Source organism: Xiphias gladius, chromosome 11, assembly GCF_016859285.1.
Source record: "Xiphias gladius isolate SHS-SW01 ecotype Sanya breed wild chromosome 11, ASM1685928v1, whole genome shotgun sequence".
In the NCBI taxonomy this organism is placed as follows: domain Eukaryota; kingdom Metazoa; phylum Chordata; class Actinopteri; order Istiophoriformes; family Xiphiidae; genus Xiphias; species Xiphias gladius.
Window position 1 is genome coordinate 13,955,492 of NC_053410.1, and position 19,201 is coordinate 13,974,692.

The 19,201-nt window shown below is 38.9% G+C and overlaps 1 protein-coding gene across 4 annotated transcripts in view; it reads right to left on the minus strand.

The window, feature by feature from the left end:
• march8 (membrane-associated ring finger (C3HC4) 8) overlaps nt 1-19,201 on the minus strand; it is an 82,132-nt gene that overhangs the window by 16,948 nt on the left and 45,983 nt on the right. For all 4 annotated transcript variants that reach the window (XM_040139466.1, XM_040139469.1, XM_040139467.1 and 1 more), the window contains exon 3: nt 11,099-11,149. In XM_040139466.1, the coding sequence (XP_039995400.1) occupies nt 11,099-11,149 (51 nt within the window). The remainder of the gene's footprint in view (nt 1-11,098; nt 11,150-19,201) is intronic.

A 19,201-nucleotide genomic window follows, 5' to 3' on the forward strand; every position in this document is an offset into this window, starting at 1 on the left:
AGGACGCGAGGCTGTCGACTTGTTCAGCCTCCAAAGAGAATTTTTGAAACCGATGCACCTGCAGGTACAAGACTATTATAATATCAACACCTTCGGCATTATACATCGTTGCTTTTACCAATATTTATTTTACACAAGCGGTGTGGTCTTGAATTTTAAAGGAAACTTCTGGTTTATTACCACTTGGGTTCTTTTTTTTTTTTTTTTTTTTACAAAGCTCTTCATTTCTATCTGTTATGATCACATTTTACTCACCAGATTCGCTGCTGGGAAGTGGGAACACGACAACATAACTACCAAAAAGTCCGACGAGGCAATAAACACGAGCAGTCAGATGACTGAACAGGTTGTAAACAAGCCGGCAGTTTGGCTTGATTATCCACTTTATTTGGTAGAGAATAACCACAAGTGAGAACACATGAAATGTCAGCGGGAAAACTGCCTGCGTGCAATGTAGGCAGAATGTGAAGAATAGAAAAACCTCCTGTAATTCCAATTTAGGAGTGTTTGTGCGTTATTCCAAGATGGTGCTAGTCTTGTAGTCACATCACCCTTAACTTGTTACTTTTGTGACGTTACATATTTGGAGCGGTTCATTAACAAATGAAATAAGATAGAAACTGCATAGCTTCCTTTAGATTAGCTGAATCAGTTGTATTAGTGTTAACATTGGATTTTAATTGGATATGACTGCCAGCAATGGTGGCTTTGTAGTGTGTTTTCCAGTGTTTTTTCTGTCATTTATATAGTTGTTTTTACCGAGTGGGTGATACTGTTGCTGTTAGAAAATCCCGATATTTACAACGTGACGTGAACGTTTCTTTCACACTCAGACTGAAACAGACTGTAAATGTGACGATATCTGACCAAATGATCGTCTGTCCACTTGTTTTTCTTGTGTTTTCGCCTGACTTCTTTTTAGCAATGTTGCCCATTTTCCAGATCTCAGCAGTTAACATGTTGCATACACTGGTATCATTTCCAATGGGAATGATGGCCAAACCAACAAAAACTACACTGAAGTTGCAATAAACCAGGCTGGCAATTTCAACAAGGAACTAATTACCTATTGATTTCATTTGCAACAATGGGGAAATTTATAGCTCACAGCCTAACACCAGTCAATAGAAAATTCAATGTCCAGCTTTGCCCTTCAGCCTGTTTTTTTTTTTTGACTGTACATGAAACACACAGCTTCTCTTTAACTGCCTGAGGTGGATCTTGATTTCACTGATGACACTGGATGGTTTCTTTATTCCATATTTTACGCTAGCTGTGTAAGTATATTATTCCTCTGCTATATTGACTCTGTTAATCATTCATCTTGCCATCTGGATGGAGTTGGCCATAGATAACCAAATCTGTCTCTGGGCAGAGTCAAACAACAGGGTGATTATAACATTGTTGAAATATCAATGATTAACTTCCTAACAGCCTGTATGACTCTTCACATTTCTATTAAACAACTGCTCTCATAACTGCCCTCTCTCTTGTGACGAGGACACCTGATGAGTAAATGAGTGCCTTTGTTTAATGGATAACCAGAACACTGCAAGCGGTGATATTTCAACAACTGCTGATAAATTGTGTTAGGTGGCTTCGATACTTGTCACCTTCTACTTTAGAAACTGTAAAGAAGCATATTTTTTTAGGTGCTAATTAGATACAACCAAGCCTCACATCATATTCCCACTGTAATGAACACCTGTTTATTGTGCTTGTTGAAACAGTCAACTACTTATTTAACCTCTCTTATTGAGCACCCCCACCCTCCACAAACATCCTTCATCCATGCATAAATTATCCTCTTTTCCACTTGTTATACCTTCTCTTATTTCTTTAACACCGCTTTTCTCACATTTGCTATTACCCCGGCCTCCATTCTTCTTTAACCTTCTCTATCTGTCGAGAAATACAGCTCTCATTTTCTAGCCACTGGGGCCTTTCAAAGAATAACTTTTAAAATCAGGAACTATGAATCACTTGCTCCCAGTGAGAAGCTTCTAAACATGCTGGACCCTCTGCTGAACAGACCCTATGGATGGGCCAGATTTTGACAGGATGCTAACAGAAAAGCAACACAGAAAATAAACATCAAAGTGTATTCCTAACCTGGTTTACGTATCCTCGTCAACATTACTTTCACGTCACAATGTGATCTGAAATTTTTTTTTTTTTAAACGTATTTTGTAATTAAAAAAAATATATGATTGACAAAACAATCCAAACTCACTGTCCAGGACAGAGTTTGCTCATTTGTGATGGAGATGGAGCTGTTGAAATAAATGAGGTTGACCATGTGATACAGCTGACAGTTCCGACAAAACGTAGTAGGAGGGCCTTGAGTTAGGACCATTTGGTCAAACTACTGTTTCCAAAATCAAAAATGTACAGGAATAGTTTTAGATTTTGGGAAAAAGGTTTTTTCATTTTCTTGTCAAGGGTTAAATGAGAAGATGAATACCAGTCTGTGTCCGACAGCCAGTTAGCTTAGCTTAGCATAAAGGCTAGAGACAAGGGTAAAAGCTAGCCTGGCTCACACAGGCCCCCCTAAAACCACAAAGTGACTTTTACACTTTTTAACAGATTAAACAAAACAGACAATGTGTTAATTAGTGAGATTTAGAAATGCTTGCAGGTGAATTATTTTCCTGGAAATGCGGGATCCGGGCTAGCTGTTCGTCTGATCAATGATTTTTGCATTGATTCACGTGAGGCTAAGAATACGTATCTATCTATAACCTTGTTGCAGGTTAATCACAGAGCTAAAGCTTATTATTGCTGAGCTTTTCTCTAAAGCATTATGCAACAGCCCTGTGCAAATGTAAGATAAATTCAATTTTTTTTTTTTAAATAAAAATCAGCAAGTTTTTTTTTTTAAACGTATTTTGTAATTAAAAAAAATATATGATTGACAAAACAATCCAAACTCACAGTCCAGGACAGAGTTTGCTCATTTGTGATGGAGATGGAGCTGTTGAAATAAATGAGGTTGACCATGTGATACAGCTGACAGTTCCGACAAAACGTAGTAGGAGGGCCTTGAGTTAGGACCATTTGGTCAAACTACTGTTTCCAAAATCAAAAATGTACAGGAATAGTTTTAGATTTTGGGAAAAAGGTTTTTTCATTTTCTTGTCAAGGGTTAAATGAGAAGATGAATACCAGTCTGTGTCCGACAGCCAGTTAGCTTAGCTTAGCATAAAGGCTAGAGACAAGGGTAAAAGCTAGCCTGGCTCACACAGGCCCCCCTAAAACCACAAAGTGACTTTTACACTTTTTAACAGATTAAACAAAACAGACAATGTGTTAATTAGTGAGATTTAGAAATGCTTGCAGGTGAATTATTTTCCTGGAAATGCGGGATCCGGGCTAGCTGTTCGTCTGATCAATGATTTTTGCATTGATTCACGTGAGGCTAAGAATACGTATCTATCTATAACCTTGTTGCAGGTTAATCACAGAGCTAAAGCTTATTATTGCTGAGCTTTTCTCTAAAGCATTATGCAACAGCCCTGTGCAAATGTAAGATAAATTCAATTTTTTTTTTTTAAATAAAAATCAGCAAGTTTTTTTTTTTTTTTAAATATTCTACTACTATTTCAGTTTATTGTTACATTCTTTCCCCAGCACTTCCCTCATTTTAATTTTCATTTTAAGTTTCTCCCCAGCCCTCAACACATCACACGGCAAAAAATACTACAAAAGTGAGGACCCCAGCTATGCATTTTATATCCCCATAATATACAGTAAGTATCAAGTCATTATCTGCCATCTGCACTGATACAACCAGGTGAAAATCCATCGACCGGTTGTGCAGATTATGTATATCTCGTGATTACTGCAATTCTTATCACACTGCATTTCAGCAGCAAGCATTTCAATGCAACTGCATCATGGCATTTGGATATTCAAACTATCACCAGCTGTAAGAGACTTGACTTATTTCAAGACTAACAAGAGAGGGAGGGAGTAAATGGTTCAAGAGGAACGGCTTGTTTCTATGATTAAAGACTGGCATAGTTAAGGGTGCTGGTTTAAATTATTGGCACCCCTGAAATTTAAGTACAGAATTAAGAATATATTCAAAAATAAATGCAAATTAACCAATTTTTTACAATCAGAATATTCAAGAAAATTTCCAAAGTTAATGAAAGAATACAAAGCTTTTATATAGTGGAATAAAAAAAATACAGACATAAATAGGTGCTTGACACAATTATTGCACTCTTTTGATGCATTTGAATTAGTTCCTCAAACAAAACAAGAAACAAATAAGACTCAGCTGTGCTTAATTTTCAGTGTGGCGAAGACAAATGAGCTGTCTGAGAGCAACAGAAATGCTATCATCAAAACACACAACCATTCCAAAGGCTACAAGGTAATCGCCAAAGATCTTGAAATCCCTGTTTCAACAGTTCGTAATGTTACCAAGAAGTTTCACAGTCTTTCACAAACTGTTAAGATGCTTCCAGGATGTGGCGCTAAGAAAAAACTCAGTGACAGAAGTCTGCAAAGGTTGATGCAGGATGTTGAAAAACACCACACAAGACATCTAAAGAACTTCAGGCTGACCTAGTCAACCTGGGGTGGTGGTTATAGCCGAAGGCCAAGGACGTCACCAATATTGAAAGAAAGGCCCAAAAAGGTAGGACTAATGTTTCCAACAACTTTCAGAGATAAGCCCCAGTCTGTCTGGGATAATGTTCTACGGAAAGATGAAACCAAAGTAGAGTTCTTTGGGAATGCAGTGCATCGGTTTGGGTCTAGCATCAGGACAACGACCCAAAACACATATCGAAGAATGGTTACAAAAAAAAAAAAAAAAAAAAAATAGATGGTGTGGTTTGAACTTGCAAGCAATGAGTCCTGAACTAAATCCCACTGAAAACCTTTGGAGAGAGCTGAAATCTGCCATAGCATAAAGGACTCCTGCAAACTTAAAAGTGGCAGAAACTACCGGCAGAAAAGTGCAAGAAACTTCTAGATGGCTACAAGAAACGGTTAGCGTCTGCCATTGTTGCCAAAGGTTCTGCAACCAAATATTTATGAAAGGTGCCAATAATTGTGGCTGGGGTAAATTTTTTCATTTGTTCAGTGACCTTAGACCTTTTTTTTTTTAAAAGATTTTTTGATAATACAAAATTGGTTAATTTTCCTTTTTTATTGGAATATATTCCAAGTTCAGTACTTAAAATTCAGGGGTGCCAATAATTTCAAACAGGACTGTACAATCACAGAAGTATGAAGTGAGAGCAAATCTCTGCAAAATTCAATCACAGATAATCTTTTCCTCTGACACCAAGCAATTGCAGAAAATCCACTGTCAGCTAAGGTGCTGTTTTTCATAAGCTACTCTAAGAAAAGTAACACACTAAAATTATCTTTTTCTATTGAGAAACTACAAGCACAGTAGTGCCAGGGGCGATTTGGTAGCAGCAGTTTGTGGAGAAGGCCATTGGAAAGCTGGTTGATTTGACTGGCCAATCGTTTGTCTGGCACTTGAGACTATCTTAAATCTATCTGCTTCAATGGGATCTCATGTGGCCTGGCAGAAACTGGCAATCAATGCAGTTGCGTCAACTCTCGGACAGACTCTGAGGAATGGAGAAACTACAATTTAAATATAATTTTAGAATTACTAGACCTAAATTCATGTATAACAATTGTTTTGTGGTAAAAGGTGTGTTCTTTACATTCAACATTTAGAGAAACTGTCTCATGCTCTCACAAGGCAGTTGCTGTTTACAGGAAAACAAATGATTATCAGAGATACACAGGGAAAATTGTAAATATTTTAAACACGTCATGAAAAAGGAATTTTACTTTGACGTGACTTGTGCTGTGTTCAGGTCATATGAGATGCATAGTAGAGATGGGAAAGATTCACGTGGTTAAGACTTGCCAGTGTTCGTGTCACATGTTTGGTTTGCAGGCACCTTCACATTACTAAGCATAAGTCAAATATTTCTGAGTTTTCAGAAAAAGCTTCCCTGTCGATGTTGATGTTGACACTACTTACAAGTTGAAAACTCAGTTCTAATAACTGATGACGATAACACAGCTGAATCATGACTGACATGCTCACAGTTTTTTGACCAGTAAACCTCTACTTTGGGCACAGATGATTTGCTCTTTTAAGAGCTCATTTGTTGTCTCATGTCCCTCTGGAAAATTTCACATTAAAGTGCTTGTTGGAATTCTTTAATAGCTGTAGAGCTGACATGATTAGTTGATTGATCGATTAGTAGATCCACAGAAAACTAATAAGCAACTATTTTGATAATTGACTTAACCTTTCTGTCATTTCTTAAGCAATCTTTCTTTTCAGTTTTGGATGTCGGTCAGACTAAACAACCAATTTGAAGTTATCATCTTGAGCTCTGAAAAACTATAACGGATATGGGTATTTCACTATTAAATTAAACCATTTTTCAGAAAGACAATTATTCAATTGATTGAAGAATGATTTGCAGATTAATTGATCACAAAAATAATCATTATAATTGCAGCCCTTAAGAGTGACCACCTAGATGACCCACCATTGTAGCCGTGATTGTGTGATCAGGGTGCTTCAGAGATAAAGTGCATTTCTATCAGTATTTATAATCTTTTGGAGATTTTATACCATAGGTATAGGTGTCATTTTACAACTTCGCAGACAAAAAAGCAATGATAGCACTTTCCGCCAAAAGAATTTTATAATCAAAGCATTTAAGTCTGGTTTCTCCAAGGACCGGAGCCAGCTTCAGCAGAAGAAAATGAACAATGCTGCCAGACTGAGCAATTCCAATATGATGTGTTCCAAAAGATTAACAGTAAACTTCCTTCAGAATAGATGTTTGGCTCAGTGGTCTGCTAGGCTGAACAGACCAACAGAACCAGTTCTGTGGAGATTGGAGGTGTGGAGGACATACCCGTTGTGCTCTGTAGCAATGGAGCCTGAAACACTGAACACTGAACACTGCAGCAGCTGAATTTTAGAGCACCACCAGATGTTTGGCTGATTATCAACAGCAACCCACCATCCCGCTTTTTGTCTTTATGAGGATTGTAATACTTTAATTCCTTCCCAAACTGCGGAGGAGGCACTGCACAGCTCCCTGGCACAGTTCTAAAGAGAGAAACAGCTACAGCTAAGCCTCCTAACTTCAATGAGTGGAAACTTGACTCACTCCATATCAACGGGCAATCCTCAGCCCACACTCTGCGCTCAGATAAACCTTTCACAGCAGCTTCTGTATGTTCAACACTGACCATTCTTTCATTTAAAGGAAAATGCTGATTATATGCCCTCAACTCCACCTCTTTCACAATTCTCTGGACAATTTCTTGTTGAACAGCTCAATAAAAGACAATTTCTGTATAAATGAATCAATGAGCAAACAAATATAGAGCAGATGACAGATTACAAGTTTTTGGCTTTGGATACACCCATATGTTTCTATCTAAGACCATTCACCTTAATCCCCCCCAGCGATAAGCTCATTGATGGACGCAATATCACCTTTATGAAACAATTTACCCCCTGGCTAAGTGCTGCAGCTTGTTTTCCTGCTATTATATAAATCTCTCTCTCATTACAGGTGTGTGTCTCATGACAGGCATTCCAGCGGGAGTGGTTACAAGTAACTGGATATCTAGAAAGTAGATGTTTTTCTTAGTCATTCTCAGAAAGGAGAACGCTTTTTGATTAAAGCACACACCATTACTTCAGTGACTGTCTACATGAAAAAAGTCAGAATCTAGAAAGCAAAAAGCCAGGTTATCAGAATAAAACTAGAGCGGGTGCTTTGACAGAATGAACAAGTTCTTTGGATGTTTGAGCTTTCACATATCCATTATCCATCCTGTTGTGCCAAGCTGGGGATGTTATGAAATATTCCTCTCAGGCTGATGCTGTGGTTTTTGTATGTGGAGAGATATCTTTTAAATAGGTCAACAATTGGATATGAGCACTTTCCTTTTTGATTTGATCTGACACGAGCCGATGAGATTCAGATTGAATCTGTGCCGTGTGAAGCAATGTAGGGTCAGTTTTGGTGTCCTTATTTCGGGTCTGGCTGGAGCTCATGTGGAAATGAATTAAAACAATCGCTCAGGTTCAAACTGTCATCAGCAGCCCATACAGACAAGGCAAATGTGTAAATGAAGTGAAGATCTTATCAGCTGTACGTTTTGCTGGGGTCCATAAAGTAACTTTATCTTTCATTTTCTGGAGCTGTGCAACATTAATGAACTTGACCTACACTTTATATATCCTTTCAGCAAAAATGAATACCAGAGTCACTGCTGGAAAAATGAAAATTTACCATCTCATCCTGCCAGTACTGCAGATAGCGGGGAAAAAAAACTTTAAAATATATTGCATATATGCATAAAATCCTCTTCTGTAGAATCACAGATCATATTCTGATTAAAGCTGCTTCCAGGGGAAGTGGTTTCAGGAAGATGGTGTCTTACTGAAAACATATTACACCTCTACCATAATCCACTGTTAAATTTTAGTGTTTTCTCTCAAGAGTTCAGAGAGGACTTCTTGTACTATTTCTTCATTCAGTTAGTCCAAACTGGTCTAGTGAATCAAACCTCTCTCCTAACCACTGAGGCTCCCAGCAGACTTCTCCATCCAGAGAACAATTGATACAGATTTAATACCTGCCAGTCAGAGGTATTTCCGTTTAGGGTGGAGCAGGAAACACCAGCTGGCAGGCATATTGCTAATTATTAATTAAAGCTGTCAAACTTAAGAGCCTTGTTCATACTTTATGCCTATCACTCCATTAGACAAACATTTGTCAGAGGAATGGCGGTCTAGTTAGGACATTCAATGATGGTGTCCAGAAACCACTAATTACAAAAAAATCCACCCCTCGATTTATGGATGAGATACCTGGAACTTAGATTTCTTGGCCATCATGTGTTTGTGTGTGTAGAAAGCAAGCGCAATTTCATACTTGACTCACATGTGTTAATATTCAGCCAAGAACAATTTTAATTACTGAGTAACACTGCTCTCTCCATAGACACTAAACAAGACACAACCTTTAAAGGAATATTTTGACATTTCGGTAAATACGCTTATTCGGTTAATTAATTCATTGATACCACTCTCCCATGTCTGTAGGGTAAATATCCAGCTACCACCGACAGCTGGTTAGTTTAATTTAGCATAAAGACTGAAAACATGGGGAAACAGCTAGCCTGGCTCTGCCTACCATCACCTCTAAAGCTCACTCATTAACAAATTAAATCTGGTTTTGTTTAATCCGTACAAACATTGAAGTCTAAAGATGACAAATCATAGTTTGTTCATGTTCTAGATCATTTCAAGGCCAGGAAAACATCAAACAACACCTTGACATTTATACAGATTAAACAAAAAAGATTTAGTATGTTAATTAATGAGCTTTACAGTTGTTGGGAGTCAGATTTTGTTATCTTTAGATTGAGACAGGCTAACTGTTTCCTCCTGTTTCCAGTCTTTATAATAAACTAAGTTAACCAGCTGCCAGCAGTAGCTTCACATCTAGCATACAAACATGAGAGTAGTATTGATATTCTCATCTAAGTCTCAGCAAGAAAGCAAACAAGTGTATGTCCCAAAATGTAAAACTGTTCCTTTTAAGTAAAGTGGTGATGAATGCCATTTTTTGTTCATTCAGTTGTAAATCATATCTTACTTAAATGAGTCTTAGTTTCATAACACGTTTAAGCCATAATTTATAACAGCTACCAAAGGTCATTGATCTGGAGATGATGACTCTGTCAAAAACAGATCTACCACACTGGACAACCACATGATCACAGATTCTCAGTGCATTAGCTCACCTCTGTGCACACAAGTGCACTTTAAAGTACTTTGACACACTTTGTGCTCACTGCAGTTGTGCACGCAACACAATTTTACAATGCAGTGGACAACTGTAACGGATAATTTTGGTCTGTTCACTTTTCACTACTGTATTTCACTACTAAATCAGCAATGGAGACACTTGGGGTTAAACTGGGGATTTGTTCAGTTGGGCCGCTCATATTGCTTTCCTAAATATACTCTGTTATAAAGCAGTGGTGTTTGGATCTCTCAAATTTAACTGGTGAGCGATTGTTAATGTGTCCAAAAATGACAGCCAAAACTACCAAGTACAGAATTTGTATATTAAATACACATATTAAATATTGAATTACATACAATATATCAAATGTCTCAGGCCATGATCAGGTGCATTAAACTTATAACATCCTGAGCAGCTAAATGAGGGTAATAATGTCCACAGTCTACTTAAGGAAGCCATTCTTATTTCTTGTGTCACCACTTCTCAACTAATCTGTCATCTACTATAAAATTGAAGTAGAGTTCTCTTAAATTGTGAATTAAATTCATAAATCAATAAATCAGTCATAATCAATCAGTGAGTCAGTTTTTATAAAGTGGTCAGTGTTTGTTTTACTAAGCCATATAGTCCACACCTTTCCAGTCTGGGCTTGGCGCTTTGTCTTAGAAAACAGTATTTATGTTTAACTAGAACTGTAACCCCATTAGTGTTGGTCTATTGTCACTCAGGAGCAGTAACTCCCATCTTGCTCACGTTTAAAAAGCCACTGGCTCGTGGATCAAACATTTTTGTTGGAGTGTTCCCATGGTGATGAAGTGACCCTGACATCTATTAGCACAAGTAAAGGGTTTATCCTCTAAGAGGCTCAGGAGAATAAGGATTGAAACCCTGAAGCCAGATTTGATGCAGGCCATAGCTGTGCCTGAGGGAGGAAAGAAGGGAGAACATGGAGAAAGACAGGAGTCACAGAGGGAGAGAGGTTTGTGCAGCCTGTCTGACAGCTAGCAACACCGATCTGAGGAGCTGAGGTATAAAGGCATGTCTGTTGTCTGGTGATGGATCAGAGGGGATTCTGATTGGGGCGACGTGATGCGAGAGAGGCAGCTCTCGCTCCACTGCATGTCTATCTGTTCTGTCGATCTCAGCCTTCCTCCACAGCTCACCTCATTGAGCCCTCCTGTCTTAATTCTCTCTTTTCTCTCTCTTTGTCAAGGCCATATATCATTCATTCAAATTGTTCCATTTGTGTGTGCTTTGCTCACCTTTGATATATTGCTGGACCTGCTTGCAGAATGACCCAGAGGCTTTTCATTCTGTAAAAGAGGAAACAAAAGACAGCTCCAGTGAATGAAAACAAGAACACATTCAGACAAAGGGGAGAAACGCTGTAAATCCACACGTGTCCTGCACAGCGAGAGCTGGCATATGCCCCATAATTACTATCTACATCACATTTTATTTGTAATGAATGGTGCTTTACAGTTACTAGCTGTTTGACATAAACACATTAGCCACATTTAACCAACTGAAACAGAACAGACATTAACAAACAATGGTAACAAGACTAAGAGTCTACAGCCATGTGTGGAATCAACAACATCGGTCCTTCAACAAAGTTGGTTGGATTCATCCTCTAGGTACCATGAATGTCTGTAACAAATTTCATGTTAATCCATCCAATTACTTGAGATATACATAGCATGGCTAAAAATCAGAATGCCAGCAGATATAAAAAATAATGCAAAGGTTTTTATGGTGTAGAAATTGTAATATGAATGAGGAAATCTTGTTCTAGGCTATAGCAGGAATAAGTTGGAATGATTCATGGTTTGTCTCTGGCTAACGAGCACAGCACAGCTACATTTCTCAGCAGCTCAGGGACCAGTGAGCCTGAGCTGTTTGGCATCTTAAGTTGGTAAAACAAGTAATAGAGCTTACTTGACCAAATATTTCAAATTTGTCAGTTTTTGATAATTTGATTACACCCAGATCTATTTAGGAACATGCTCAATGTGAGCACATGAGAAGCTAATCAAGGTGATAACTGATACAGAACAATGCATTACTCTCCTTCTTATCAAGTCCTTTTTGAGTCCAAAAAGTTTAACTTTTTAAAGGACGGAATGTGCCAGAGCAGTAACAATATTCAAAGCTTTTTTTAAAATAAAAATCGACTTGTTTCAAGTATATTTTCTTAAATTAAATAAAAAAAAAAATTCTCAGATCTAGTGCAGAGACCTGCCTTATTCTTTCTTGTCTCAAGGAACAAGAACATGTTTAAAGAAGACAAAGAGTCTGCAGCCATACTAGCAGCTCTGTGAGGCTATATTTAAACACAGCGCCCTTTGAGCTAAATGCTACCATCAGCATACTAACCCCCTGGTGACAATGTTAACATGCTGCTGTTTAGCAGGTATAATGTTTTGCATGTTCGCTGTCCAAGTTTAACATGTGAGCATGGTAACATTTGCTAATTAGTACTAAACACAAAGTCGGATAGCTGTGATGGGAACATCATTAGCTCCAGAAGTATTTGGTCAAAGACCAAACCGGTATTGGAAGAATAAAAACTCTGACCTGATGAAGGCACTAGGAAAAGTTAAGGGCTCACAAAAGGGATTACAGTTCATCCTGAGGGAAACATCAATGTCTGTACCAAAATTTTGTGACAATCCATCTGATAGTTGTTGAGATATTTCAGGATTTTCTAATTCAACAATGCAGAGGAGGACAAGAGACACAACAAGACTCAAATACTCTCTCTCAGAAAAACACACACACACACACACACACACACACACACACACACACACACACACACACACACACACTCACAAATTATACTACAGAGAGAGTACACGACATGCTACCAGTTCTTAATTACTTCAGCACTTCATTTGTCTCCTAGCTGTGACTAGTTGCCATGGTGATACAGGACTACTGAATGTACCACGTATCTCCATCACTTTTCTCTGCTTCCTTCCATTCTATCTTCATCCTTATTTTACTCCTGCCTCACTTAACGCCTGAGGACATAACACAACACACTCACCCTGGACTGTGGTCCCAGCCATGCTGATGACAACTTGGATATGGTTTCTGAGATCTACTTTGGAATGATATGAAATATTTTTATCAGTTGTGTTATAATGCAAACACACCAGCATCCGGACCCAAACACACACAAATGCTTCCAACTGGTTTTATTTGGATCAAAGTCTATGAATTTGTGGTTGGTGCAGAGAGTGCAATAAACACGTCAGATATCTCTTATGTTTCACCTCTGATTCTCCAACAGTCAACTGGTCACAGAGCAATAGCCAAAGTTTCAATTAGCTGATGAGGTGAATGGCTGATATTTTACCAGAAGACAACACACTTCTGAATAAAAATATCTATACCAAATTTCCTGTCACTTAGATAAAGATAAGATATCTCCAATCGTAAACTCGTAAACTTTACGTTTTAATCTTTCAGCCTCTTATAAGATGCACTTCCTGGCTGAAGTCAGATTCACACGCAAAAGCAAAGAAATGTGGGCAGTAAAAGTCTAAAAAAAACCACTGAAGATTGTATGTTGTCATCAGTACTTTTGCAGACTGCAAAGAGAGGCAAGATCTCTGTCTCTTACTATACTAGTGGATTCAAAAGAAGCAGATCTGCATGTAATTACCTCTTCAATGTCTTCTATACATTGTCAGAAAATGGTAAATACGGCTCTCAATGGCTGCAATTAGTGCAGTAAATCAATTGCCAGATTGTCAGAGGATGAAAAAGTCCGTTTTTACAGGACATGACAGCCAGGGATAACAGGCACAGCAAAAGAATAGAGCAAATTGTTGATTCTTGCCCTTAATCCTTCTTTCTTGGCCAAAAATGAAGTAACAAGCAGATATGCCCAGACTGAGGGTTTCTGGTAAATAACAAGGCTGCGAATGGGCCGATGACTTTTATACACAGCAGTGATTAGAGCAGAGAAGCAGAAGACAGAGGACAGAAGATGAAAAGGGAAATAGATCAACATCATTTCCCTGTGTCCTCTCTTTCATTCTAACACTATTTCTCTAAAAAATCCTGTGTATCATAATGTGTTACATACAGTACAAGGTCTGGGAGTCACCCTCACCTCCACCATGACTGCAGGCTATAAAGGGTCTTATCCTCTGGGCTCATGCATAACTCTGATAAAGAAAGGCTCAGGTTTCACAGTCTGCTGTGTCTGTCTTTCTCCACTTCCTCTGAGGGTCTGTTAGCAGCCCCAGCCTTTGAAAACACAACTTTCAGACTGGACTCTGAAGACTCAAGCTTATAAAAAAAAAAAAGAAGCTTAAGGGAGTATGAGAGAGGACGAGAGGTCATATTCCAAGGGATCGCTGTGTCCCTCAGGGCTCTGTTCTTGGCCCACAGGGAGGAGGACTCGGCTCACTTTTTATGCAAGAATCTCAAAAGATAAAACATTTGTGAATACAACCCTGCCTCTTTGAAATGTGTATTCTTCACAAAGTTTATATTTTCATTTCAGCTTTTTCAGTATTAGATTTGAATTCACCATCTGATCTGTGCTGTGTTAAATGAAAGGTGTCGGGGGTTTCAGCGTCTTAAACATGAAGATCTGCTGCTTTTGTCTGTTTAATATCACTGTAAATTGAATATCTGTTAGTTTTGGACTGTTGGTTGGAGAAAAAAAGTGTCACCTAAGGCTCTTAGAACCTACAATATGCATTTCCTTAAAAAAAACAAAAAAAAAAAAACACTAAGCATTCAATCAATTCAACATAAACCAGCCAAAGGTAAATGCCCCTTATTTTGTTTACAAATTCTATATTCTGTTCTTACTGAAGTGACACTTTTACCAGATGCTTCCTCCTGGTTTCTGCACCATTTAACACCAGCGTCATGCAGGCAGTGCGTAAAGATAGGTTTGTGTTTGAGGTCAACAGTTTCTCAGAATACAAACCTGACTCTTTCCATCAGAGAGGCTGTTTACAGTACCATCTGCTCTGCAACATTTTTCTGTCATGAGAGGTTGAGACAGTTTTAAAAGAACAGCCAGGGTGCAAACATGCAGTAGTTTTATTTGTACTATCAGTCTCGTATGTATTATGTATGCATTTAATCTTTCAAGACATTTTTGTGCTTACTTTGGAAAAGTTTTTGTTGTACTTACAGTGAGGTGTAAAATTCCGAGACCTTTGGACCCCACTTTAGTTTCCAAAACTGACTCTATGCACTTTAACTTATCTTAACTTCGCCACAGTATCCCTCAGAGAACTTGGCTGGACTCCCTGCATCTGCTCTCCAGGGGGGAGTGAGATAGTGATTATCACTCTTGTAGAACCCTTTTTACACCGAAATTAGCATGTATATGCAGGTTTTTAAACACGAGGAAACCCAAAAAGTAAGTGATTGACTCCTTTCCCATTGCCTGTAGACAGGTTTGCCTTACTGTTTTATTATCTGGTGTGTCATGTTGGACGTCATGAACACGCTGGAAAACAGGGTTAGTAAACAGTAGAAAAAGCAGCAAGGATGCCGCTGGTTATCTTATGGCGGTTACTTTTTTAATATCTTTTACTTTAGTGTCTCCAAACTCAACACATGCAGTGTTACATACAAAGAAATAAATTACCGTTGCACGTTATTCCCATTGACTGTAAAAAACAATAAATGGTCATGCTGGAACTTCAATGCACGTCATAGCATTGCACTGGAAAAGGGGCGAAAATTAATGTGTCCACCCGGGTGTCATGTTTCCATCACTGCCAATCAGAGCTGGAGCCAATAAATACCCGTGCCTACTGCAGAGTCATATAACCCGGGAATGAATGCCGCTTGTAAGCCACACTGGTGCTCCTTAGTGACAATAGTCTGTTATGGCTTCCATCAGTTGGGGGGGGGGGGGGAATCCACCATCAGACCACATAAATGCCAGCATCATGAAGAAGCCAACATTTATGTTGCCCTTGAATAGGAATTCTAATGCATCATAAATATAAACATGAAACACTACAACATGCTTCAAGCTTGGAAAAGACAGCATGAACCTCCTTCAAGTCACTGCACTGACATAATTAACTAACACCCTCAGTTTCCTCTGCTCAGAGCCTGTCATAGACCTCAGCTCCACAATCCACTGTGATAACAAGCAACCTGTTTCCAGAGGTTAATGGAATCACACAACGTAAGAAAAAAGGTTTTGGACCAATAATTAGTGGGATATGTGAAAGGATCTTCATTCAGGATACCAAAAGGAAGAAAAGAGTGAGGCCAAGGACCGATTGAAAACAATAAAAATTAAATCTGGGTGATAAACAGCATTTTAACAAACAACTTGGGAAATTGGCTTCGAACCAACTCAAACTATGTTCAACAATGGCACCTGTTTACAGTAAATGCAAAATATACATCTCTTCTGAGCTCTAAAACATATTTATGGAGATAGATTAGCCCATTTGAGATTTTTTTCCTACAGTAAGAAGTTCTTTGCTGTGTGTCACAAACACTGAGAGAGGGTTGTTTTATGTGGCAGTCACTCTGTTGAAAAAGGGCCAAATAATACACTATCATCTCCTGCTACAAATTGCTGACATCTTAACAAGACAAGGAGGGAGCAACTAAGAAACTGTAGGAAGAAGAAGGAGGAGGACACATAAAGCAAGAGAAATGAATGATTGCTATCAGACAGTGGTAATGAGGTGACTGTCGAAGGAATTAAATCAGTGAAATTAATGGACAAAGGTTTTTGTGTGTGTGTGTGTGTGTGTGTGTGTGTGTGTGTGTGTGTGTGTTTGCGAGTTTAAGGGGTGTATTGGAAATGACTTTTCACATCAAATTTCTTATCTTTTCCTCTCGTTTTGTTTCTTTGTAAATTCATTACATTAAAGTGACCTCTGCGAGCTGCTTAACGCTTCCATCCAAGAGAAGCATTTCAATTTCCTAATCATTACAGTGCATTGTCCAGCAGCTTCCCTCCACCTCTGTCTTTTAGAGTTTCAACAAACATGAGGGCCGGTTGTTGTATTCATCCTCTTTATACATAGTATATTAATTTGTTTTGTTCTTTTTACCACCCACTGTTCCACCCGCTGGTTGCAAACACAGCATTCAGTGGCTTCTAGTACAAGGAAAAGTTGCATGAATTTAAAATATGTATTGTACGTATGGATAGATTAGACTCTTATCTTTATCGTCTGTCATAAAAATAATCCTCTAAAAATGCAAAGCAGAGTACAATAAATACTGTCTTTCTACCCACAGATCAGTCTGGCAGTCCAACAGTGTGATACAGCCTTGAAAAATTCCATGTCAAAATTAATTTAATGGTCTAATTATCAGAAATTGTCCATTGTTTTTGAAAGGCAAACACACACAAGAGGGTGAGTGGGTGTTAAAGGGTCTAAAAAGAAATAAAAATACTAAAAATCTGAAAATAAATAGAAGAGACAAACAGTGGATTCTAGAAGTCTGAGACCACTTTCCCATTCACTGTATATTTAAAAACAAATTAAAAAAAAAAAGATAAAAAGTATTATTTGAATTTTTTTAATGTGTAAATGTTGAATTTGTCATTATTTACTATTCATACTGTGAATATACATGAAACGTTAAGAGCGTCTATAAGCATGGATGGCTCACAACACGACTGTGTTGGTAAAGCCTTCCGCACACCCACAGCCGATTTCACTTATTTAGGATGATTAGAGCTCTTCTCAGGAGTGTTTGGGTGTGTGCACACCGTCTCTTCACCCTCCTTTTAGCTTTATGGCGCCTTTCAGGGTGAGACCAGTTACACCTTTGTCATTCTTATTGGTGCATGGTGTCTGGTGACCTCGTGTTAAGCCCAGCATTAGCTCTGCCCTCCTTCAACCTGAGCGAGGTCTAATCAGCCAGGGGTGACATGCAACAAAGATCCCCTGGCCAGGGCTTGAACCATGGATGTTGCAGTTATGTTGGATGCACCTAATCCAAAAGGGTACCAGGGCGCCCACAACCATAACCACTTTGTTTTCAGTTAAACAACCATAAAGCTACAGTCAAACAGACCTGAGACTGACAGGGGAAGGAGTAAAGCTTGTGAATCTCCTGGTATGACAACAGAAACAGAGGGTTTAGCCTGTGGCAGACTGCACAGGTGGGTGTTTACATCTGGATAGCGTTCCCTGTAATAAATTGCATAAGCATACCGTGATCTTCTTAAGGCTGATCCTTCTGCCAAACAGAGATCTAAAAAGGTGGACACTGTGTATTTTTTAATGCACAAGTTGAGGCAGACAAGCTGACGCAAGATCTCCTTCCCAGACAGATATAACAGACTCCACTCGATAGTCTCAATTCCAAAGAAACATCTCTCGAATCACACAAATCAAGGGCCAGCAATGTTAAGTGGGCCATTATAACTACAGCTGGCATGCACAAACATGCACACAGAGAGCTGTTTGAGAAACAGAAAGATATTTAAGTAAACACTGCACTGACTAGCTCCTCCCTCCTCAGAGGTCACAGTCACACATTCATGTAGCAAAAGCAATATCAAACACCCCCGACAAAGAGTCCCATCAGGAAAGGAAGTTGGCCTTTATGTGGTTTCCTGTCCCTGTCAGCTTCCAGTGGCTACTTAAGGAGGAAATGCAGGCTGAATCTGAGTAGGCAGCTGGGCAGGAGAACGGAACCAGATGAGAAATGTCAACTGTGCGCAGTACGAACAATCTGTGCAGAGTTTGGCTGACCACAGACAGGCACCTCTTTGAGATTCCAGTTTCCTACGAAGCAAATGAACATTTGTCTAACGTGGCAGTATGTCTTATTTGAGTGAATATTCTTTCCTTTATACAAGGAGCATTAGCTTTGCCAAATGGCAGCCCCCACAGTGTCAGCCTGCAGCATCTGTGTGTTTGTTTCTGTGTGTGTGTGTGTGTGTACCATAAATCCATATCAAACTGAGGTAGCATGTAAAATGAGACTGCAGAAGAAGCAGGAAACACCCCCAGACCCTGTGCAAAAGTCTACAAGCTTTTACGTGAGTCCATGTATGACCAGGCATGTCTGTCTGTTCTCTCACCAGCACAAAGTGAGCTTGTGGTTTCCCCTGATCTTCCTCCTCTTCCTCCTCCCCCTCTTGCTCTGTCTGTCCCTCTTATCTCTTCATCTTGGGCATAATTACATCAGTCTGTGCAAACAGGATATGGTAGAGAAGAGGCAGTGACCATCATATTCAGTAGAGGACCATATAGATGGTGACGTATTCTGGCTTGGTGTCAAATAAGGCTATTGGGCAGTATTATAGATGCAAAACCTGAGTCTAATCCTACACCAATGAGACCTAAAGTGGGAAGCAGATCTGACAAAGAAAGTAACTGAGGTCAGGC